Raw genomic sequence first — 24,620 nt, 5'->3', positions numbered from 1 at the left:
CATATCATTGCATGGGAACCCAGGTTCATGGTTTTGTCTCCTCCGAACAAGCCCTGAGCAGCAAGCCAAAAACAAACTTTAGCTGCACTTTGTGGTTTGCTTGGAGCGAGGCAAACAATGAGCTTAGGATCAGACATAATTTTAATCTCATACTATGGTTTAGGGGAGGAGCAAAGTGGCCATGTTTTTTTGCTTTGTGTATTTGCATGCTTGCTTGTTCAAAATATGTCATAGTTTGACTTAGCATTCCATGTGACTCAGGCCAGTATATGACCTGAACAATCTACAGAAAAAAGGACATTGGTGTATTTCTTTGTATTTTTGCTTCTTTTGTCCTTAACGAGAAGACCACCATGGAAGATATGCTTCCATGAACTGTTTCCCCTGTGGTAAGCAGCCACAGGAAACTGTTGTGTAGGAAACTGCTCTATATCAAGTCAGATGATTGGTTCCTCTAGCTCAGTATTTTTGTCGCTGGCTGGCAGAGGTGCTCTAGAATTTCAAACAGGAGATGCAGCCAAAGTTAAATATCTAAAATTGCGTAATTTTGGCATATTGAACCATTTTTCTTCCTCTTAAGTTAAAACGAAGCACTTGTAAATCCAAATAGTTTCAGAGGGGTTAAGAACAGGCTTAAATCTCTCCCACTAAAAGTAGAATTTAGAAAGTACTTAACTTTGGTTAGATCACACCTCTAGTTTTCTGTTGAAGAATGTGAGTGTTAAGCATGACATTTCCCTTTCTTGTTGTATTGTTACAGTTGGATCGAACTGAAAAAATAAAGAATTGTCAGAATCCTCAATTTTCAAAGAAGCTGCAAATTGACTATTATTTTGAGAAAGTTCAGAAACTGAAATTTGGCATTTACGACATCGATAACAAATCCTATGACTTAAATGATGACGACTTTCTTGGAGGGGCAGAGTGCACCTTGGGACAGGTACTGGGAAACAAGAACTGTAATGCTACATGCTATTTTTTAATCTTTTAATAACACAGATGAAAGGAGGAGTTAATCTTCTGAAAGCTTTCAGTTAAGAGTAGAAGTACCTGAATCAATTGCCTCCTTTTGCGTGGTGCAGGACTCTATGGACCTGCTTGTTTGCTGGACACTAGCGAACATTGGTCTTGCCAACCATAAAACTAGACCTCACTGAGACTAACGCACGTGATAATCATTCCATGAGAGAGTTGTTCTCACCCCCACCCCTCGGCTTCGAAATAGATGTTGACCTTATGCCTGATGTATGCTGACTCAAAGTAACCCGAAATGTGAGGGGTGGCATGGCATTACAGGAGTGCCCACTCCCTCATGTGCCAATGAAATAAGGTAGTAAAACTTACAATGCAGCAATGTTATGCTGTCAGCAAGGATAATAACAATTATTATTATTATTTATTAAATTTCTATCCCACCCTTTATTCAAAGATCACTGGATGATTTACAATAGAAACACACACACAGAGAGAGAGAGAGAGAGAGAGAGAGAGAGAGAGAGAGAGAGAGAGATTAAAAGGCCATAGAGGAATATGTTTGCCTGCCTCCAAAAGATATATAGCAAAGGCACCAGGCAAGCCTCCCTTGGGACAGCATTCCACAAGCAGGGAATAGAAAGGGCCAGTTCTCGTGTTGCTGCCCTCCTGACCATTCCTGGAGGAGGCACATGAAGAAGGGCCTCGGAGAGTGATTGCGGGGTTTGAGTTGGTTTGTATGGGGAAAAGCGATCCTTGAGGTATTGCAGTCCTTAGCCGTTGAACGTTTTATAGGTTGAAACCAGCACTTTGAATTGGGCCTGAAAACTAATTGGCAGCCAGGCAGGATTGGTGCTATATGCTCCAACTGTCTTGCCCTTGTAAGCAACCTGGCCGCTGAATTCTGCACCAGCTGAACTGTCTTCAGAGGCAACCCCAAGTACCAGAACATAGACAACAGAAGTTAGGCTATCCCTGTCCGGTTAGGGGTGCAGCTGGGTCCCCAGCCAAAGCTGATGGAAGGCACTCCATGCCACCAAGGCCACCTGAGCCTCAAGCAACAGCAGTGGATCCAGTGGCACCTCCATGCTATTCCTTCAAAAGGAGCGGAACCCCATCAAGAGCAGGCCACCTCCTATCCATGCGGTCTAGGGAACCACCCACTAACAGAGCCTCTGTCTTATCTGGATTGAGCTTCACTTTATTGGCTCTTATCCAGTCCATTACCAAGGCAAGGCAACAGTCCAGCACACCCACTGCCACACCTGTGGATGTAAAGGAGAAGTATTATATTGCTGACAAGGGGATAAGGGGCTGCTGCACTGGTGGCAGCAAGTCATCTGCCATAACATTATTGTTACAGCATTGGATGATGTTCTTAGGGCTGAGTTACATAATCCTTTCAGCACCTTGGCATGTGAGTTTACTTGATCCTTATTGTGTTTGTCCTTTTAATTTAAAATAAAGCATCCTGAGGCTTTGGTAACTGTCTGAAAATCCAGATGGTTAAATCACGTAAATGTTGAAATCTGTTTCTCATTACACTTATATATAATGTATCTTGGCAAATGTTTTTGGAATTCATGATAAAATTTCACACTACGTAAATAGTTATGATTGGCTGTTATAACTGATAGCTGCAAAAATGTCTCTTGTGTTGACATCATGTTAATTGGCTTATTGCTGATGATATTTCTTCCTTCACATTTCTGCCTCAGGGTAGAATATATCACTTTATGTGACTTTTGTAATGGATGCATAGATTTCATTCTTCTTTAGATTGTGTCGAGTAAAACTGTCACTCAGCCTTTAATGCTGAAGAAAGGAAAACCTGCAGGAAAAGGCACTGTTACGGTAAGAAACTCATTTCTGGCTAGTTGAAGGTTCCTCTACAATTTTTTTTCACCAATAATTGCTTTTGGGAACCCTTTAAAATCCTTGTTAGTGGTCCCCATAGCTCAGCTGCGTGGCTCATAACTACTAGGAGCCATTCATTCAGTGTTTGGGTGGGGGGTGTTCCACGTTTATGGAATTCACTCCCAACTGAGATTAGACAGGCATCCTTTGCTGAACTTCAATCACATGACAAAGTCTTCCTTATTTCAGCAGGCATTTTAAGGTAATTTTCTGGTTTTATGAACAAATTGAATTGTGAGTGTTTTTCTTTTAAGAATATATATACCATTAATTTAAATATTAAGTGATATAGAACTACCTGAAATAAACAAAAATTTAAAAATGATCGATTTCACAGTTACTCCAGTTTAACAGACAAAATAGTGTTTTTTAAGTGTCATATTAAAAAAAGTGATCCAATACAAAAGCTATTGGGGTACATTGGAAATCTCAATGTCTATTTAAATTCTTTATTGGGCTATTAGGAAGCCCTGGAGGAGAAAAGGGGAACTGTGAGATATTGGCTTATAACAGAAGAGGAAACAACACAGAAACCAAATAATATCTACGTGAAATACTGGCCTCATAGTAAATAGTGGAAGTGGGCCAATGTACCTCAGTAACCTCAATGGCCTAATGAGGTTTGCTGTTTGTATTTTCTTTTTCCAAATAAGAAATAAACATTTCAAGTTTAGACTATGTTAACTCCTGTGTCAAAGCAAAGCAGAATTAACCCTAGGTTGAAATTTACTCCTGGAGACCAATAAACCCCTGTGATCCTTTTTGTAATTGTGGGTGGGTGTGTTGTGTGTACGCAGGAATGTACAGGCCTTTAAAAAACCCCAAAATAGGTAAGTGATAGAGAATTCATTATATAGGCATGAATGCTAAGGGTTTGTCTATCCTACTTTGAGAAGTTGCTGGGAATAGCATAGACATTTTGTAGTTTCCCATTCCCATTCATTTCAATAGGGCTAAATCAGACCTCTGATAGTTAAACATTTTTTAAAAAAAAATATGAAAAGATGAGGGGAATGAAACAGGACAACTAACCTCATTATTGTCAAATGTATGTGTGGAGTATGAAGTGGTTCAGGTTTGCTTTAAAAAAACCAAAACCGTTTTGCAAGTAATTCAGACAGCTTCTGGATTCCACAGCAGGCACATTATCACAGGAGGAATTTAGGAAGTACTCCTGTAAGGCTCCCCACGCTGCGGATGTCTGCCGGGCGCGGGGGCGCTCTGCTTCAGGGCGCTCCTCGCGCTGGGCAGCAGGCTGCTATCTGCAGCCTAGACAGCCCTGCGGGACCTCCCACAGGGCTGCCTAGGCTGCGGATGTCTTCCTGAAGCCTGGAGAGCGAGAGGGGTCGGTGCGCACCAACCCCTCTCGCTCTCCAAGCTTCAGCAAAAGCCTGCATTCACCCTATAGGACGCACCCAGATTTCCCCTTCATTTTTGGAGGGGAAAAAGTGCGTCCTATAGGGCGAAAAATACGGTAAATAACACTGCTGCTTCATGCGAATGTATTTGGATCATAATAGCTTCATATATTTCTCCTTTGGTTAAGCTAATTGTCAAGTACATTGGTGAATTTGTTTTATAATTTGTGTATTTGAACGGCCTGCATTATTCACATTAGAAATACTTTCCAAAATCGCACTGAAATTATTTCCCCTTGAATTTTTAGATTTCTGCAGAAGAGATTAAAGACACTAGAGTTGTGTCCTTAGATGTTGAAGCCCGGAATTTAGACAAAAAGGTAAATGGTATATTGAAAGTAACTTTCTTTCCAGTTCATTCGGTACTTGAACCAACATTTATATCCCATCTTTCCTCCAAGGAGCTCAAGGTGGTGTACAGAGCTCTCCCCACTTTATTTTATCCTCACAGCCACCTTGTGAGGTAGGTTAGGCTGAGAGACTTGAGTGGCCCACTGAGCTTTATGGTTGAGTGAGGACTAGATCCCTGGACACTTCCCCACACTGGCTCTATAGCAGTACCTGTGTGAATAGGTTTCACAAGGTACGTCATGACAGAAACATCAAGAAGGAAATGGCAATAAGTGTAGTAATTAAGGGCTTACATGAGAATGGACCTATCTGTTGCTTCGAAGGAATTGGGGGGGGGGGGTTGAATGTGAGAGGCATGTGTGTAGACCACACTTGAAATTAAAAGTGATTATTATTTTTATTTTGTAAAGCTTTTTTAATTTATTGAAGTTAATTCTTGAAGTACAGATTTCCTAGAGAAGCATAATAATTTCAGCTCTCGCTACCATGGATTTTGGTGCTTAAAGCACTTTATAGTTTGCCTTAGCTGAGCATAGACATGCATTATTTGCAGGCTACTAAATGAACAAAAGGACCGAACAGAAACATCTGTGACTGAAAATAAGCCATTATTTGTTGAACGCTTGGTGTGTGTGTGTGTGTGTGTGTGTGTGTGTGTTGCCAGTAATAATAGATATACTATGAATAGCAGAAAGGTATGTTGCTCTAGAAGTTCTTACATGCTGAATTATTATTTGTATAAAGATCAAGGTTCTTTTTCTACACAGGATTTTTTGGGCAAATCTGATCCATTTTTGGAGTTTTATAAGGAGAGTGATGGTGGAAAATGGCAGCTTGTCTACCGATCAGAGGTAGGATTTACACAGTGATTCAACTTTTGAACTTCAGGAGCTGCTATATCTTAATGAACTCTGAATGAACTCAGTTTCAAAAAGAATGGAGCTGCTACTTCTTTGGACAAAATCAGGCAGAGGCATTATGCATAAGTGGAGCTCTGCCAATCCAGGATTCTTCGGCCGGACTTTGGGTGATACCTCCTCATCCCACACTCTTCCAGAGGGCTTCCGACCTTCAGAAACACGTTTTCAGTGGGCAGAGTGGGCTGCATTACATAGTAATTTCTTCTGCTAGTGGTTCTCAGACTTCAACCCACTATAAGTTCCTCATATTTGGGCACTGATGTGCAAGCCAGGTGGGATGTCTGGAAGGCACTGCAGCAGCTCTTGAATTTTGCAGCTGTAGCCACCCAAAATCTCATACTTATGCCAAACTATGCACATTCAGCTGAGATGCATGTTTAAATTTATCTAGGTATGAAACTAGAAATGGGCTAAAAATATTACAGAAAATACATATATGTTTATTACATATATATCAAGTGTATTAATAGATATTTGCCTATAAGCAATGAGTTATGTCTTATCATAATGGTTACTTTTCATCCAGAAAATTATTATGCAGCTATTGGAACAGAATTATTATTTAAAAAATAATAATCTGCGGAAATTCTAGGTGAGGGAATGCCATTGTCATAATGTACTTGTAGGATGAGGAGAGATCTCAGGCGCTTGGTTGTAATTGGATTTCTTTTATAGGTAATTAAGAACAATTTAAATCCCTGCTGGAGAAAGTTCAGTGTTCCTCTTCAAACATTCTGTGGTGGTGACTTCAACAAACCAATGAAGGTGATGACAATGATTTAACTTTAAAAAATAAAAATAAAATACAGGTTAGAGAACCCATTTGATTTAATTATAAACATCTTTTGCAATATGAAGTCTGACTGGGAAAGAACTAAAACCAAATAATGTGTGGCTGCCCAATAATTTAATTAGATTGCCATTATTTTTGCACCAGATTTCCTTCTGTGTGCTTACCCATTTATTTCTTTGAAATATACTTGCAGCGCTGAGAATACTGGCAATATGAGTTATTCTCCATTCCTCTAACTGAGCAGGAACCTTTGTTCTGTTTATTGGTCACCTGGAAACCTCATCTGCCAGAGCTGTCTTTCTGTATAGACTAGTTTTTGCAGTACATCCACTGTGGACTACAACTATGTCTGAAAATAATAAATGATATTATTTAATCCTACACGCTTAAATGTAGTTTTATGGAAGACCAAGATCATGAAGACCTAAATAGCGGCTTGAATTTTCAAAAGTAAGTCTGTAGTATTGCTGGTTCTGCGGGAAAGCTTGAAAATATGACCTGAGTGTACCAAAATGCCCTTTGGAGGATGCTTGGCTCTGTTTTTAAGCTATGGTTTTTGTGGCTTAATAAATGAAATCATTATCTTCATACCCAAACATTCTAAACTATATAGTGACTGCAAAGCCTCCATGAGTCCATTGCTTTTTTAAAAAATGCACTTCAAAGTATCTAATGCAGTTGTTTAATATGCTTAATTTGCTGGTGTTCAGAAGTGAAGTCATATCCACTGCCCAGTAAAATTGCCATTTAAAATAGGATTTTTAATATGCCGGCCAACCAAATTTCACAACCTGGACTTTCTAGCTTGCTTGCAAGCTTCTCACAGCCCTTGGGTGGGCAACATTTGGCCCTCCAGATGTTGCTGGGCTACAACTCCCATCACCCCTGCTTGTTAGCCATACTATCTGGGACTTATGGTAATTGGTGTCCAACAACATCTAAGTGCCACAGGTCTCCACCCCTGGCAGAGGCATCTGTATTGGTTACAACAGAATGCGAGACTTAGATGGTCCTTTGATCCGGTCCAGATGGGCAGCTCTTATGTTTTGTGCTGGCTGTCTTGGTAAGTTATGGCTGCTTGGGAGAAGCTGAGCTGTATATGTGGAAGAGGGAGTATTGCACTCACGTAAAGGAATGGAAGATGCTAGATACCTTTAGTGAGGTAGTCACAATTGGAGGAATAAAACATAAATGTTGAGGATCCTCTCAGCTGTTGCTCATTGTCAAACCTTCCATTTTTGCTGATCACAACTAGATCGGGTATTTCTAACCTGGGTCATGTCCTGGTTATGTAACTGAAGGTGTGTTAGCAGTGTCAGTAGATTATCTCTACTTGGAGATTAATGAAGGAAATTTTGACTGTAGCGGGTTTGTAAGAACTTACAGCAAGAGCAGTTGATAGTAGGGACCTGGCATGTGTAAATAGGCCTGCGGTAGGTTGACTCAGCTCTTAACCTGCCCAGCCATTCCCAGGGGAATCAGGTGAACAGGCATTCTAGTACCCATCTAGTAACTGTCCTTGGGGTTGTGCTGGAGTGCTCTCATTCTTCTTTGTTTATTCAGAATATGCATGAGCCTGCTGGATGACAGCACCAAATTTGCACCCATAAAATGCATGTCCTTCCCACCCAAGCAAGGAGAGAAGAGCATTTTACATTCATGTATCTTTCTGGAGCTGCACTTGCAAAAGCTTTCCCTGCCTGAGCAGGGTGATTGAAACTAAGCAGAGCCAACTGAAACTAAATCCAAGACAAGAGTGATAATGGTTGGTGTGTAGATAGATCAGGGGATAAAAGATGAAAGGAGCATCGCCTCCTTGGTTCAGGTTTGCAATTTGATTTTCAAGTGTAAACCGGGAGCACTTGTCACCTCCTAATCTGGTGAGAAGGCTGCATTTCCCCCCTATCTATGCCATTACTGAAAGGTACTGCTTTTCAATTGATGGTGTTCTAGGATGCACACTGTTGGCTTGTGCTGTTTTAAATCATACTCTACTCCTAAAAACACATCACTGAATGTTGGTCACAAACAAATTAGAGGGATGTGCATTCAAGATAATATATTTATGATGAAGCCATTTATGTGTAAGTCATATATTGTATCTAGATGTAATTACTATATGTTCAATCTGCTGGTAAACAAGGGCAGTGTTGAAAGCTACCTGTTGTTTAAACTATAGCATTACTCAAAGTTATTTTAAGCCCCAAATACATAGCAATTCTCAATTGAGTCCTGTGTTCCTTCCATTGCAGACTATCTAAATGGCTTAGCATGGACATTCAGGTCATATTTCATTTGACTTTTGAGAATGAGGCTTGCAGGTTTTTGCATGACTAGATATCATCAGGGAAGAGTATTCATGCAAAGTTCTTAAAATAAGAAGGAACTTTGGATTATACAGTTTGTGTTAAGGCTCTTCTTTGCTGTTGAATGTCTTGGGTTCTTTGTGCTGTTTTTGTTTTGTTCCCATTGTTTCTTTTTATAAGGCTTATATAAGACTTAATTTCAGTTGATTGCTTGGCTTCTATAACTGGATTTTTACTTAATTTAGCCTTGGAACAGTCATTTTCTTCTTTTTTTATCTGCTTAGCATTTTAGTTGCGTTTCCATTGCCTACTAAACAGGTTCGTACCCATGGCTCTCCTCAAGGACTCATTTTTGGGTCTCTCTCTTACTATTAGGTTTCAGTTAGTGATATGGATGACAGCACCAGTTCAGATTTGATAGGGGAGTTCACATGCGCCACTGCAAAGCTGTTGGAAGCGAGAGACCAAGCGGTGAGCAGCAGTCATTCTCTATTATAAAGTTCTGCTTGTCCATTGCCTGCTCTTTCTTTCCTTTTAGGTGCACTGTTCAGATTATGATAGTGATGGGTCACATGACTTGATAGGCATTTTTGAAACTAACCTCTCCCAGCTACAGAAGGCAGGTGGCAGCTCTCCGGTGAGCTTTTACTTTTACCTTCTTTTATTAACTAATTGAACCTATTTCTCATTGCAAAGAAGAATCATAGAAACAATAAATTTATTCTCACAGAGCTACAATTCCCAGCACCCTTTACATTTCCTAGGAAGCAATAGATGTTGTATTTTAAGTCATCTGTGTTCTTCAGCAACCCGAGCGAAATGATCCTAGGACCCTAAGATATCTAATTTCTACTTCCTGGTTTACCGCGAGGGGGAAAGGAAGCCAGGCTTGCTATCGCAGCGAACTGGTCGCTGCTTTTTGGAGTTTTTAGGGAGCTCGCAGGCAACGAGCGCCCCAGAGAAGGTCCTGGGGACGACCAGGACATTGAGGGTTCCCACAGAGGTCAAAAGTGAGCTCCCAACAGGTCTGCATGGTTCCATTTGGTGCCGGGCTGACCTGGTGGTCAAGCTGTGATCACTTGCCAGTATGCATGGCTACCATTTTTTTTTCTAAGTTGGGTCTTGTCCTGTGTATCTTAAAATGTGAACTATGTGGTTTCATTTCATTTACTAGAAGAAGTTCCTTTGATGTCTGTTCCTTTCTTTGTAGGTGGAATTTGAGTGTATTCACCCTGAGAAGAAGAGAAAGAAGAAGAGCTATAAAAACTCTGGCATTGTTCGAGTGAAGTCTTGCAAAGTAAGGAGCATTTCATACAGAAGAGTTTGCTATTCTGTGATTGTAGGGTAGAAGTTGTAACAGTTGTGTGCTGTTTTTTTCAGATTGAAATGGAATATTCTTTCCTGGATTACATCATGGGAGGCTGCCAAATTAATTTCACTGTGAGTTGGGTCACCTGTTCACATGCCTTGTCTACCTAAGTTAAAACATAACTCAAGCATTTATATATTCCCATGAAAAAGCCATTGCACTTAAACTGCACAAAAACCTGTTTACTAGATCTGTCAGTGAATATGTCTGCTGTTGTATATCTGCCAGACTAAACAAAATGAATTCACTGATCTTTCTAATACATAGTCTCCCTGGTTGCATTTTGGGGGAACCTAATGTTTGACCTTTCTTCAGCTGCCTTGAGTTTTTTAGTGGTTATTTCAGCAGCATTCTTCACTGTTGTTAGGTATGCTTGAAGTCAACTTCCATGAATGTTGGGCTTTCTTTGGTTGCCTGCTTCCAGAAAGAAATATTATCTTTGTGTTCTTTGTTATTGTGTCAGGTGGGCATAGATTTCACCGGCTCCAATGGAGATCCAAAGTCACCAGAATCTCTTCACTATATCAGTCCAAATGGAGTAAATGAATACCTGACCGCCATCTGGTGTGTGGGGAACGTGGTACAGGATTATGACACGTATGTTAAAACTATTTTTAGCTGCTCTAGCTGTGAGCGTTAGAAATAAGTGAAATTTAATAGAGTTAAAGTGATGTATTTGACTAAGTAACTTCAGTCCTTTCAACCTTTATGGATTATGCATCTCCTGCATCTCGTGTTATTGCTGAAAACGGTAATTCAGTGAGAGTTGCAGTAGATTGTTCTTTGTTTTGTTGGTTCCTTCATGAGAGTAAGTTGTCAGGGAACTGCCATCAGCTCAGAGGCGAGAGATGGAAGGGCAGTTGTGTTATAGGGAGCCTCCAAAAATCTTGGGCAGCAGTTCCTCTTCCGTCGAGGAGGAAAGCCCCACCTCCAGTGGAGAAGATGTGCAGGGACCAGGGGATGCTAGGGAGAGCCTCAACACCGCGCCTGAGCAAGCCGGAGAGGAGGGAAGTACACCCCTGCTATCGCCCATTCTGCACAGTAGGCTTCGGCGCAGGGAGGGGCGGAAAAGGCTGGGGGTGACGCGACTTTGATGCTGGGGGAGGTACAAAAACCGACCACTCCCAGATTCTGCTAGCGATTGAGCCAGACATGAACTTACGATGCTCTTCACTGTAAATAGTTTGCACCAAGAATAAAGCCTGGAAAAGACAGGTCGGAGTCTTGCCTGTTTACTCTCGAGCAACCACACCAGCATCTGACATAAGTGATTGTTTTCCTTTTCTGCTTGCTCATAAAATGACACTACTGAGTTTCGATACTTGAGAACAGGAGCTGTAGACAGTCATGTATAAATGAAAATGATCACTGCTCATGGGATGAATGTGCATTTTTTCCTGACATTTTAAACTGAAGGAGGAGTCAACTTGATTACAACATTGGCTCCTGGAAGCCTTGCTCCCCTGCACTCTTACTGCTTGCTTCACTTTTAGCAGTTTTGGTTTCTGAGGTAGCATGCAGTTTCTGCCAGCTTGCAGCAGTGGTAACTATGAATTGTTTCTGTTCCGCTGAAGGTAACATATCTATCTTTCCTCCTCCTCTACCCCCTACATCTTTCAGTGACAAACTGTTCCCTGCCTTTGGGTTTGGAGCTCAAGTTCCTCCAGACTGGAAGGTGAGTTTCTTAGTTCAAGTGTTTCTTAATTCAAATGCATTGGTATTTGGCTACATGACTAAGTGTGTCTCTTTCCCAGGTATCCCATGAATTTGCATTGAACTTTAACCCTACAAATCCCTATTGCCAAGGTAAGCATTTAGTAATCTTCATGAGCCAGTAATCGAATTTGACAAAGTGTGCATCAGAGAGTATGTTCCATTAAAAATAAAGAACAGGACCAGCAGGGCTTCTAGAGTTTTTGTCAGGATAAAGTGCATGACTGTTGGTATATCTTCTTTGCCACTCCACCTGTTCTGTAGCCACAGTCCTCTTGGCAGCCAGTGACCACCTCTGCAAGGCTCCAAGAATTATGCTATGTGCTGCAGGCAGTACATGTTTTGCCATCCTCTGAAAATAACTGATTCACACACCCTACAAATGTGGTGAAATGGGGGAAGGCATGTCTGTTCAGCTTCAGTTATTGTGCACACATTAGATTGCCATTTCCATTTTGTGACAGAAAGGATAAAAGTTGAATAACTGTGGGAGGATTTATGGAGAACAGTGGGAAATAAGCAGCATACATACACACAAACTATTGCAATAACAACTGATGTTTCCATTTTTCAGGAATCCAGGGAATTGTGGATGCATATCGCCAGGCATTGCCTCAGATTCGTCTCTATGGTCCAACAAATTTCTCCCCAATTATAAATCATGTTGCCAGGTTTGCTGCTCAGGCAGCACAGCAAAATACTGCTTCTGTGAGTCTGTTTGATTTAATATTTTTGATGTTTTTGTTTTTAAGTGATGGATTGGGAAAAAATGTCACGATGCATTTATTTCAAGGTGTGCTAGTATTCTTTCATTACTTCACTGTTGTGAAACCATAGTCTGCCATGAAACTTCAGATAGTGAATGGATTTGTAATCAGACTCTACCCTCTGAATTCTGTGTTTTCTATGCAATTCATTCCCATGTGGTAGAGTTAGGACATACTAAAATTCCATTTGTCTGGTGATTTCAAGTCATAGGTCCAAAACGCTTTACATTTCTCTCACTGCTTTCCCAAGGAAAACCTCTTTACTGCTGAATCAGAACAAAGTCAATCCACAGAAAACCTGATAGATGTTTGTTCTGATTCATAGAATCATAGAATCATAGAGTTGGAAGTGACCACAAGGGCCATCGAGTCCAACCCCCTGCCAAGCAGGAAACACCAGCAGAGCACTCCTGACATATGGTTGTCAAGCCTCTGCTTAAAGACCTCCAAAGAAGGAGACTCCACCACACTCCTTGGCAGCAAATTCCACTGTCGAACAGCTCTTACTGTCAGGAAGTTCTTCCTAATGTTTAGGTGGAATCTTCTTTCTTGTAGTTTGGATCCATTGCTCCGTGTCCGCTTCTCTGGAGCAGCAGAAAACAACCTTTCTCCCTCCTCTATATGACATCCTTTTATATATTTGAACATGGCTATCATATCACCCCTTAACCTCCTCTTCTCCAGGCTAAACATGCCCAGCTCCCTTAGCCGTTCCTCATAAGGCATCGTTTCCAGGCCTTTGACCATTTTGGTTGCCCTCAGTAAACAACAGGTTTTCCATGAGAAAGCAGTGGGACAAACCTAAAACCTATTGGACCCACAACTTGAAATCACAGGACAAATGGAAGTGTGCGTGAACCCTTGAAGTACTAAAGCCTAGGTTATCCAAAATGATTTCAAATAAAGCTAACATGAAATAGCTGGTTTGAGAATTGAACTGGGTTTTTAAAGTTACTTTACTGTATTTTATTGTTTTCAATCCAGTTGTGTGTTTTTTTTTACTCTTTCATGCTTTACAAAGTTGTGAGACACAGTGTGCAGATCGTTTTTTATATTTGAGCAAACACAAAAGTATAAAAACATCAGCCCTTCAGTCCCTTCCTTAACTCTTGCCTAAGATTTGAAGTCAACCTCTATTGACTAATCTAATTTTCTTGCAGCAATACTTTGTCTTGCTGATAATCACAGATGGGGAGATCACCGATCTGGACCAAACCAGGCAAGCCATTGTCAATGCCTCCAAGCTGCCCATGTCTATCATTATCATTGGAGTTGGGAGCGCTGAGTTCAAAGCCATGGAATTCCTTGATGGCGATGATGGTGTTCTAAAGTCCTTGTCAGGGGAACCAGCTGCACGAGATATTGTCCAGTTTGTGCCCTTCAGGAGGTTCCAGAATGTAAGTTGAAGAATACCTAACTCTTCCAGATAGTTATACTTTGTCAGCAGGCAATATTATTTACTTCTTGAAAACTCTTTGGTTCACACATAATGCTACATGTAGGCAAAACAAGCCAAGTTTCATAATCCAACCACAAACTATAACTTCAGATTGTGGTTTGTTGGCAGTAAACAAATCATAGTGAGGCTGCTGGACACAGTTCACGCGTAATGCTAAACCATGGTTTAGTAAACCATAATCTGTAGTTTGACCCAGAATTTCTCATAGCATTGTTTGCAAAAAAATTTAAAAAATTAATAACAACAATGTCCAAAGCCAGCTATGAAAACCATTCCTTTTCTTGCTCTTGTCGTCACTGATGTTGTCTTGCTCTTTTTTCGTTACAGGCTCCTCGTGAGGCACTTAACCAGTCTGTGTTAGCTGAAGTTCCTAAGCAACTGGTATCCTACTTCAAGATGCTTGGCCTGAATCCCACGAAGTTGCCTTCAGAAAAACAGCCATAAAGCACAATACCTTTCATTTACAAGGAAAAGAATACTGCATATAGAGCTTTCCAGTAAATAGTCCTTTCCCCTATGTATTACTCTGCATTCAAAACAATATTTCTGTACTTCCAACATATATTGGGAATATGATATATTTGCAGACAGTATATAGGAATACTAGTGCTCTTGGCAGTTCTTATTAGAAAATTGACGAATACCTTATGGCCAAATCCATTTGCATTCTGTCTACCTGCCCATGCTGTGCAGCACACAATCCTAGTGAAGAATCTTGGGTTTGTTTGTTTTAAAAGTCAAGATCCTAGCCCTTGATTTAAAAGAAAGCTTTTTTAATTTTAATTTTTCTGCTGAAGTTGCAGAACCTGAATGGAGCTTGGGACATGGCTTTCAGAAGGTGGTGAAACTTCTTATATCACAAAATGGCTGCTAATGCTGGCTTCTGTCCCTTGCTGATTTATATCCCATTCCCATATTATTATTTAATTTGCTCAACCCTTCACTGCATTTTGAATCAGTTGTGAAGGTTCATTCCTAACAAATTATGAAAACACCAGATATTTGTACTAAAATTACAAAAAAAAAAACAACCCTAAAAGGGGAAAATTGGCCAGGTATTCATGCAGCTCACTAAAAAGAATTGTTTTGTGAGTGGTTGCTTCTCTCAGTTTAGAATGTATTTGAATTTTAGCTGCTATAAAGTTTACATATATAGTTATATATTACTTACAATGTATTGCTGGATGGTCTCTTCTGTGTCTAGAAAGAGAAATAATTTTGCATTGATATATACCAAAATCACTGATTGCCTTAATTTCTACTATGCCTTTATGGAATGCCAATGAATTTTTTAGTACTTTATTTACAATGAAACCTTAAGCTTCAGGTCCCAAAATCGAATGCAAATCAAGAGATTCTTGCTTCAAAGGTGCTGTTTACATATAAAAATTCTTTCTCAAGGGCATTTTGGTCAGTGTGTTTCAAACTGGGCTGTGCACTGATATGCAGGGGAGAGCAAGTGATGTAATTTGTGTTTCTGTCTCTGAATTATCACTTGGGAAAAGGGGTGTGTGTGGATGTACTGTTAAGCAACTGCTGCACTATCTGTCCCAGGTTTATTGCAATATTTACAATCCTGTAGTTTTATTTGTAGCAAAAGCTTGGATGCTTGCTTTAGACAACATTATTTTAGCTGTATTGTTTATAAAATGTATTACATGCTTCCTACAGCTTTTGGATTTAAGCACTTTAAAACATATAAAATCTTTATTGGATTTAAGAAAAACAGTATATGGAGAATTTTAATATTTAATACTACCAACTAATTACTAAGCACTGTTCCAAAATATAAGAAAATTACATTAGAGTAAAATCCCTGTACAATACCTAAATAGCCTCTTCTTTTGAAACTGCAATCTGATCCATGCATAAATTTGATCCTGTATAAATTAGATATACAAATTATAGATGTTTCAATTAGAACTGCAATATTTATCATTTCAACAGCTATGTGAAATGTACACTTAGTTCTCTAGGAACACAATATACAGTGAATACTACAAGCCTAGGACCTTCCTTTGCTGTTACTTCTGGTGGGTTACATGTGTTCAAGCAGTTTCTAAGAATGAGGTGGTAGATTTCTAAAGTGGGAGAATGGACCGTATCACCAGACTGCATGTACAGTAAGTAGCATTCAATGTTTTTAATGCTTCTTTGCATTTAAAAACAAAAAACTAACAAACAAGCTTCTTCCTGCAGGTAGAAAACTTAGCAGAGATTTCCTTTAAAAATTATCTGGGGTAACATTTAAAAATGACACCTCCTCCAAGCATTCTGAAATAGTATAATTCCTGTTGCCACCTCAGAATGCTGTTCTGTTGCAGGTATATGCTACACCAGGCTTCCTCAACCTCGGCCCTCCAGATGTTTTTGGCCTACAACTCCCATGATCCCTAGCTAGCAGGACCAGTGGTCAGGGATGTTGGGAATTGTAGTCTCAAAACATCTGGAGGGCCAAGGTTGAGGAAGCTGAATCTGTTACAATTGAAAGTTTTCCACTTCTGAGCCTTAAGAAAGATGCTATGTGCAGATGAATTAAACTCTAATGTGATTATTATTTTCTTCAGTAATAAAAAGTGAGAATGCATTATGATGAAAGCTGCTTGCTTCTTTTTCTTCTGGCCTGTATTAACCACTTGATACAATGCTTACATTGCTCTACCACTTATTTCTGTCATTCACATTTCCATTTTGCAGATAGTGACTTTTCCAAAGCTAAACAGTGATTTACTGGCTGAACAGGTACTTGTTGAAGTCAAACGCTGGTCTGTACTGGAGTATGTTGAAGTCTGAAATGCTGGTGCCTTTACTTATGAAAGCTGCCATTCTTTTATAGCAGTCCTGATTTTCTGCAGATGTCAGTGTAGTCAATACTTTTGGTGCCTAGGGCACACCATTTAACATTCAGAAACATAAATATTCTTAATCAGTTCTGTGGAAAATTGGGAGGTATACCTCTTGCAAATTGAGTTAATAAAGCATCTTAGCATCTTGCTCTCCTTTTAGTGCTTTTTGAGCAATTGTGATGCTTTGTGGGTAGCTATAGTGTGAGCTGTGTGTTACTTTGCAGTATACTAGTGTGCCCTATTGGCACATAGTTTGGTAATCCCCAATACTATACGCCAGAATATATGTATGACTAGCTCTCCAGATAATGCTCTTTATGGATCTACCCCAGTATTGTTGACTCTGACTTACAACATCTCTTTAAGGTCTCAGGCAGAGGTCTTTCTCATCTGATCCTTTTAACTAGAAATTTTGGTGATTGAACCTGGAACCTTCTGCATGCAAAGCAGATGCACTGCTACTAAACTATAGTCCCTTTTAAGACAGTCTTGATTGCAGCCAGAATAAGTTATGCCTTTCATACATCATGGTTGTAGCAGTCTGGGGGTCTCTTTATCATTTCTTGCTGGTCTGGCAGAGTTCAGCTGGCATAACTGGCAGGACCTTCTCATGGGGGAGATGCTACACACATACTGTTTCACTGGGAATATTATTGGCCAACTTGGAATGACAGCCTGGTTCTTTGGTAGAAAATGGAGTATTTTACCAAAGTATGCTTTGCTTTTTTTGGAAATTATTACGATACTATTTCACTGCTTGGTTTGGTTGATTAATGCCAAAAAGAATCAGTTCTTCATGTAAGAATTATCATCTTGTGTACCACAAACTCCATTAAATTTCTTTATCAAACTCAAGGTGTCTTCAGTCTCTTAATTTTAATAAAATTTCACAGGTATAGATAGAAATTGATGTTAAGGCTTCTTTGTTACTTGAAACCCCCATTACCATGTGCAAAGACTCTGTCATTACAAACTGTTAGGTTCTTATTGCAAAGGTTATTGGAGGGAGGGTCGCAGAGCTCCTCAGCACATCACTCTCATATTGACAAACACAGGAGCAAGAATGCCCAAACGGGGGTAATGTCTTTTATGTTGGGCTATGTGTGCTCATGTGTTAATTAAGTCATACACAAGGTGAGCAGAAGAGAAAAGTGTGGCTTCCTTGCTTTTAGGTGTGCTGCAAACTAAAAGGGGCACAGTATTAAGCACATCTTAGCTGAGTGTATGCAATTATCTGCCCACTAGTGGTGCTAAATTGCTAAGCTTAAAGTTCCCCAAAATGTGATTTGACTTAGAGCTATTCTCAATGGTGGCAAAGCCTGTAACACAGGATCCATGTTCCTCTGGTGCTGTGCACTTGTGACGCATGCAGCTGCCTTCCTACTTGGCTTATACCTCTAGCCTAACGGGGAGTGGCTGGAATGCAGTTACACAGCATATTTGTAGCCTACAGGCGCTTCAGTTTCCCCCTTTAATGGTCTTACCTCCAGTATGTGTAGAAGTCCTTATAAACTTAATGTCATTCAAGTCAACCACGTAGTTCCTATTTGGCACAGCACTGGAGAAGTACTGAATCACAATCCTTGCGTCAGTCAGGTTGCTTCAGGTTGCACAAGCTCCTCTTGCTGCAGGTAGCATTCATTACCATTCTTTAAAAAGAAAATATTCCTTGTCAATCTTCAGCAAGCAAGAATACTAAAATAAAAATCAGTAAAAATAACAATGCGCAGCCAGTGTAAACCTGTTACACTGAGGTAGTCTGCAAAGGCAGCAAGATGCGTTGATCATTACCTTAGATGGCTTTAATATGGGATTAGATAAATTCATGGAGGAGAGATCTATTGTTCAGTCTTGGACTTGAGCTCACCAGGTTGTGATTTCAAACATCACCAAATTATATGAAAAAAGCAGCTAACGAAATCAATCCTAAAACTGATGTTTTTTGTTGAGAACCCAGATGTAAGCAAGTCCTCTGTGCTACCCTGCTTCCTAGTAGGCAGCTGTTTGGCATACACAGAAGTGGCAACTCGTGACATCGCCCTTTTTCTCTCGATCATAAATCACACTCTACACACCCATGAGTTTTGTTTCCAGAAGGTGTAAACACAAGAAAAAGAGAAAATTGCCTTAGGCATTCATTCCATGCCATATATAAATCATCACTGCTTGGCTCCAACAGAGAAAGGGTGGACCGAGGGTTCATGTGCAATATGAAAACACCCTTTGCCTAGATAAATCCCAGTGTGGCATAGCTATGTTCGGGAGGGGGGAGGGAAGAGAAAACCAATTAAATTAAACTTCTGGGAGAGGGAGCCTCATGGCAGATTGATTTTCTCTCATCAGACGTAGACTGATGAGAGATAACTCTGCTGAGTACTAGCTAGATACATTTCTGACTGTGAACTCACTTTGCAAGACTGGAATCTGGGGTAAGTGGCATGAGGATGCAACAGCCATGCATCGATCCCAGTCCCTCAGACCTTGGAAAGTGGTGCAGAGCTGACTTGAGGAGGGCAGCATGACCAGCATGCCTCCCCCCCCAAAAAAAAATGCACCCAGGGCAATCGCTCCAGAAGCGCCCCCCTGCCACATGCTACACCCCTGGTTATGTGTTGGGGGTAAAAGAGACCAAGAGGTCAGAAAGACCAACCCCCTGCTGCAAAGCAGGACCATTCTCATACTGATTCCCAGCACATTGTCCCAACTACACTGAAGTACAACCACAAAGCAGGTTCAATATAGGAAAATGTGTCTGCAAATTTGCAGCTCCTGATCTGATAATTCTTCAGTTTGTTCCTCAGAACAAACAGCAGGGCCAGCCCAAGACATTTGGGCACCTGAGATGAACCACAAAATGGCGCCCCCTTCCCTGCCAGGGAATAAAGGGTGAATGAAGATCTACAACGGAATCTGCTACCTGAGGAGGTTACCTCACCTTCCCTCACAGGGGGGCCAGCCCTTGTGGCTAGAACTAACTAAAATATTGAGAGAGATTAAATGGTCTGAGAAAGAAACAGGACAGAATAATACTGTAAACGTGTACATGACAAGGGAATTCATTTTCAAGTTTCTCAGCAAAGGAAGCAAACAGAATCTTGGAACTAAGCAGGAGGCAAGTCACATGTGCTCCACCTATTCTGTCAACAACTAGAAAAGAGGAGAAACACAATATGGACTGTGGGAAGTGTTGCTTATGGCACTCGAGCAGAAATTATGGAACCTCCAAATGTATTTAGGATTGGCGGTGAATTTATGTTATTCACTAGATATTCTAAATATATATGAAGAAATTATACTAATACAGTGGTACCTCTGGTTAAGAACTTAATTCATTCTGGAGGTCCATTCTTAACCTGAAACTGTTCTTAACCTGAGGTACCACTTTAGCTAATGGGGCCTCCAACTGCCGCCGCGAGATTTGTGTTCTCATCCTGATGCAAAGTTCTTAACTCGAGGTACTATTTCTGGGTTAGCGGAGTCTGTAATCTGAAGCGTCTGTAACCCAAGGTACCACTGTATTAGGGCTCTTGGCACACTGCTCCAGACCTGAATACATCACTTGAAGTAAATTTGCAGCTTCTGATCTGATTCTTTACCTCCACTGGTTGTGTGGAGGGGGCATTATATAGAAGGTCAAGTGGAGAGAGAGAGATGGGGCCCCAGATATATTGAACAAAGAACTGTGGTGGAGTCAGAGAAAGGTGGCAGGGGAGCGGGGGAGAGAAGTCTAGAGCCCCACAGCAGAATGAGGGCCCCCAAACATAACAGTGCCTACTTATCATGAAAGGCCCTTCCAGACTGTTGCTTTATTGTGGGTGCATTCTACTACATGTTGGTGACAGAGTAGTAATGGATCTGTGGTGAATTTATTCTGCGTTATTAGTTCTGCAACACTTCCCCAGTTGTACCATATAATTACTGTCAAGATGAGCTTTTCGTGCAAGAAAAGTGTGGCAAAAATAAACCATAATATTTGTGGTATAAAAAGTCACAAGGTTTTAGCAGAAAGATATGGGACATACACTGACTGGAAATGAAGCAGTGTGACCACCTCAAATTTTTTGCAGGCATAAGTAGTATTGAAAATGGGATTATGTATGAGCACCTGGATAGCATGAGGAGCACAAATCATGAATGTGTGATAAAAAGTATGAATGAAAGGGTCCAAAGTCTGTGAATAATACACATCTCTGAAGAGCCCCCATCCTCAATCAGACCATTAAGTCCAGAGTTTAAAATTACCTCATTGACCTGCTGAGGGGGAAATGGCTGCTGTTCCTCAGCTGGCTGTGACTTATGCTCGTTAGGCACATGGCTTGTATTAAGGAGAATCAGAGTGGTCAGGATAGAGGGCTATAGCTAATGCTAAGAATTCAGTCATGTCTTATTAATTTCAATGGGCCTACTCTGAGAAGCACTACAGTGGTACCTCAGATTAAGTACTTAATTCGTTCCGGAGGTCCGTATTTAACCTGAAACTGTTCTTAACCTGAAGCACCACTTTAGCTAATGGGGCCTCCTGCTGCTGCCACGCCGCCGGAGCCCGATTTCTGTTCTCATCCTGAAGCAAAGTTCTTAACCTGAAGGACTATTTCTGGGTTAGCAGAGTCTGTAACCTGAAGCGTATGTAACCTGAAGCGTCTGTAACCTGAGGTACCACTGTAGTACTGAATACAGCCTGGAGTGATTGGTGCCTACCCACTTTGAACGTACTTGCCAATATTGGATAATGTGTGACTTGCAGGTGGGGTCTGGGCAGCCAAACCTGCTTGGTGAGTCCCCAGGCCTGACTCACTGAGTGACGAGACAGGTGGAGCCCTGGACTGTTTAGCAGCCAGCCCTCACGCCTGGTCAGTGCTGAAGCGAGCCAAGCCCTGGCAGCACCATGGCCCTGAGTGTCAGCGTCAAGAGGGTCACCCACCTGCCAGGGACAGGGGAGCGGCAGGTGCAACTGAATTTCCGAGGTGCGGAGCATGGGGAGGCGCGGGGAAGGAAGTCGGGGTGAGGTGGGAAGGAAAGGAAATGCATCCAAGGTTTGGGGAAGGGGGAAAGGAACTGGTAGCCCAGGAATCTGTTTGCTTTAGCCTGAGGTGATGAAAATGCATCAGGGGGCCAAGATGCAGGTGTGTAGGACTCTGCGCATTGTGTAGAGGTACCACTGCCTTTCCTTTTCAGTTATATGAACATGTCTGTTATGTGAGCTGTGGTCCTGCTTGTTCTGTCATGGAATATGCTTGTTCATGTAACCTTGAAGAAAGTTCTGAAACCGAGGAACTCTTCACATATTATACATTTTTTAAAAAAAACAACACAGATAGCACTCTCTTTTTTGAAAGTGCCTGCATCTGTGTGTACAACATGACATGTAACAAACATACTGATCTCTGTCTGTTTCACTGCAAGAGTGTGCTATGGGAGCTGGCCCCCATGCAGGGCTTCCCTCAACTCTAATATGTGGTGAAATAGCTGTGTGTATGTTAAACACACAGGACTGTATATGCACATAACTTAATTTCTTACAAGGATGTACTTAGCTGTATAGAAAATTTGTCATGAGAAGCAGCTCTCTTTAAGAAAAAAAGAAAACCTTTCTCCTCAGTCACATACACACATACCCTCAAAAGAAACACCTCTTAAGTCTTATAACCACCTAGGAGCAAATAGTCATTCCCAGTCCTAGTTTTCTAGAAAAAGAGGTGCCGGAACTCACCATGAACGCTTCCCTTGTTCTCTTGTAATGACAATGGTGCCCACCTGAGCATAGCTGTCAACTTTTCCATTTTCTTGTGAGGAATTCTATTCGGCATAAGGGAATTACCCTTAAAAAAAGGGGAACGTTGACAGCTATACACCTGACAGGTGCCAGAACTGAGTTCTGTTGAATTCAGCTAATTTTTAAAAAAATCTAAATTACCTTTAAAAAAAGGCCTGTTCGTTCCTCATATATGTATGCATTACTAGTAACAAGGTTTGGAGGCAGAATTCAGATTGTCCAATCACCTGAATGGACAATATTTTGTACTGGAGATAGGACAGCAAATATATATATATAGAAACCCATTCTGCAGTGTTAATCTTAATTAGAGGTTAATTTAATGGAGGTCAGCAAGATATAGGAATTATCAAAAGATCCCACTTTTCCTAGAAGATTACTTCTTGTGCAGGAAAAACCTAATGTATGAAGTAACATTCACCTCCAAGTAACTATGCTCTGGCTACAAGGGTTCTGTTAGATCTTTTAGGCAATGCTTCCAGTGATTTTAATTACCCACCTCAGAAACATTTTCGCTTCTCTGTCCAAGGAGGGATTTCTCTTGCAGCTTTTTTGTCAGTCAGTCATTTCCTCTTTGGTCTCTATTTAAGTCCAGCAACTCACCAGTAGTTGTTGACTCAGGAGCTGATAACAGCCTAGTATCCTTTGTGTACATTCCACTGCAATGAAATATTTGCTAAAGGAAAGAGGTGTTCCCATCTGCTTGTTAAAAAGTGGCAGTGAATTATCAGGTCATGTCTTAGTTATGGTGTTAATCCGTGTGGTAAGCTTTGTTTCCTTTGAACAACCAAGAAACCCAGATAGGTGAACAGTTTTCCCCCTCTAAATTAAAACCAAAAATTATGATAATTTCATCTAGCAACCTGTCTCCCTCCCCTGTGTCACACTCTCTATAATCCCAGAAATCCTTGTGCCCTGGTTCCCCCTTATTTAGAGCATTCATGTCATACAACAACTTCTAACACTATGCAGAGGCTTCCTCTCCATATATCCAGGGATAATTCCTCTTATGCTAAAAGAAAGTTATTTGTGTACAAAAGTCCAGTATGACAGTGAATTAAAAGCTCACACCACCGAATGCAAGCTAGAGTTTTGCTTTCAATTCTGAGAAAAGCTTCTAAAATCACCATTATTTAGTCTTCCTCCTTGCATGTATTCTACCATGGCTAGAGGGGAAAACTTAGAACATTTTGTTATTTATACAGTGGTACCTCGGGTTACATATGCTTTGGGTTACATACGCTTCAGGTTATAGACTCCACTAACCCAGAAATAGTACCTCGGGTTAAGAACTTTGCTTCAGGATGAGAACAGAAATCGTGCTCCGGCGGCGTGGCAGCAGAAGCAGGAGACCCCATTAGCTGAAGTGGTGCTTCAGGTTAAGAACAGTTTCACGTTAAGAACGGACCTCTGGAACGAATTAAGTACTTAACCTGAGGTACCACTGTAATGAGGGTACTAACAGTAATTAGAATGCTTGACTTGGATCAGGAATACCCAGCTTCAAATCCCCATTCAGCCACAAAGCTTCATGGGTGATACTGGGCCAGCCACATACTCACAGCCCAGAACCCATCACAGCATTGTTGTGTGGATAAAATGCAAGGGGGTATACACAATGGCAAGGATAACGTTTCTGTTTCTTTTAAATAACAACAGTGGGATGATGAAGTCTGAGACATCACCTGTGCATATCCCTTCAGACAACTGGTTTCCAAAACACTTTTTAGATAGCAATTGGCTTTAGGTGTGCTATTGTGATTAAGTCTGGTATATACCTCAAAAAGACACAGGTGGCTTTATCAAAGGTGTCAGTGCTCTGAGTTCTCCCTGCAAAGCAGCATGGGAAGTCCTATCAGGGAGACCTTACCAGGTAACTCAGGTGCAAGGCAAAGGGTGGCCAGGAATGTTTTCTGAGGTGTGGTGCTTTTCTAGGCAAAATTATTTGGATCTCTGTTTTCTAAACACATGCTAGTAGTAGCATGCTAAGGCTAGAGAGAAGCTTCTGTTAATATC

General features: G+C 40.9%; 2 protein-coding genes across 5 annotated transcripts in view; both read left to right on the top strand.

The window, feature by feature from the left end:
• CPNE1 (copine 1) overlaps nt 1-17,686 on the top strand; it is a 58,856-nt gene extending 41,170 nt beyond the window's left edge. For 2 of the 3 annotated variants that reach the window (XM_082228656.1, XM_082228657.1), the window contains exons 3-16: nt 761-940; nt 2,752-2,826; nt 4,556-4,627; nt 5,426-5,509; nt 6,254-6,343; nt 9,216-9,314; nt 9,888-9,974; nt 10,058-10,117; nt 10,510-10,643; nt 11,667-11,721; nt 11,801-11,852; nt 12,334-12,467; nt 13,687-13,923; nt 14,313-17,686. In XM_082228656.1, coding sequence (XP_082084782.1) covers nt 761-940; nt 2,752-2,826; nt 4,556-4,627; nt 5,426-5,509; nt 6,254-6,343; nt 9,216-9,314; nt 9,888-9,974; nt 10,058-10,117; nt 10,510-10,643; nt 11,667-11,721; nt 11,801-11,852; nt 12,334-12,467; nt 13,687-13,923; nt 14,313-14,429 — 1,476 coding nt within the window. In that variant the 3' untranslated portion in view covers nt 14,430-17,686. Of the gene's footprint in view, nt 1-760; nt 941-2,751; nt 2,827-4,555; nt 4,628-5,425; nt 5,510-6,253; nt 6,344-9,052; nt 9,149-9,215; nt 9,315-9,887; nt 9,975-10,057; nt 10,118-10,509; nt 10,644-11,666; nt 11,722-11,800; nt 11,853-12,333; nt 12,468-13,686; nt 13,924-14,312 lie in introns of all 3 variants that reach the window. The other variant, XM_082228658.1, reaches the window with a different exon arrangement.
• A 2,699-nt stretch (nt 17,687-20,385) lies between these two features.
• Nucleotides 20,386-24,620, top strand: part of LOC309535513 (fer-1-like protein 4) — a 53,947-nt gene continuing 49,712 nt past the window's right edge. Inside the window, exons 1-2 of one of the 2 annotated variants that reach the window (XM_082228621.1) lie at nt 20,386-20,532; nt 21,576-21,795. In XM_082228621.1, coding sequence (XP_082084747.1) covers nt 21,717-21,795 — 79 coding nt within the window. In that variant the 5' untranslated portion in view covers nt 20,386-20,532; nt 21,576-21,716. Of the gene's footprint in view, nt 20,643-21,575; nt 21,796-24,620 lie in introns of both variants that reach the window. The other variant, XM_082228622.1, reaches the window with a different exon arrangement.

This window comes from Podarcis vaucheri (assembly GCF_965113315.1).
Source record: "Podarcis vaucheri genome assembly, chromosome: 6".
Taxonomy (NCBI): Eukaryota; Metazoa; Chordata; class Lepidosauria; order Squamata; family Lacertidae; genus Podarcis; species Podarcis vaucheri.
The sequence above is the reverse complement of the archived record's forward strand: the minus strand, read 5'-3'. Positions and strand labels throughout refer to the sequence as shown.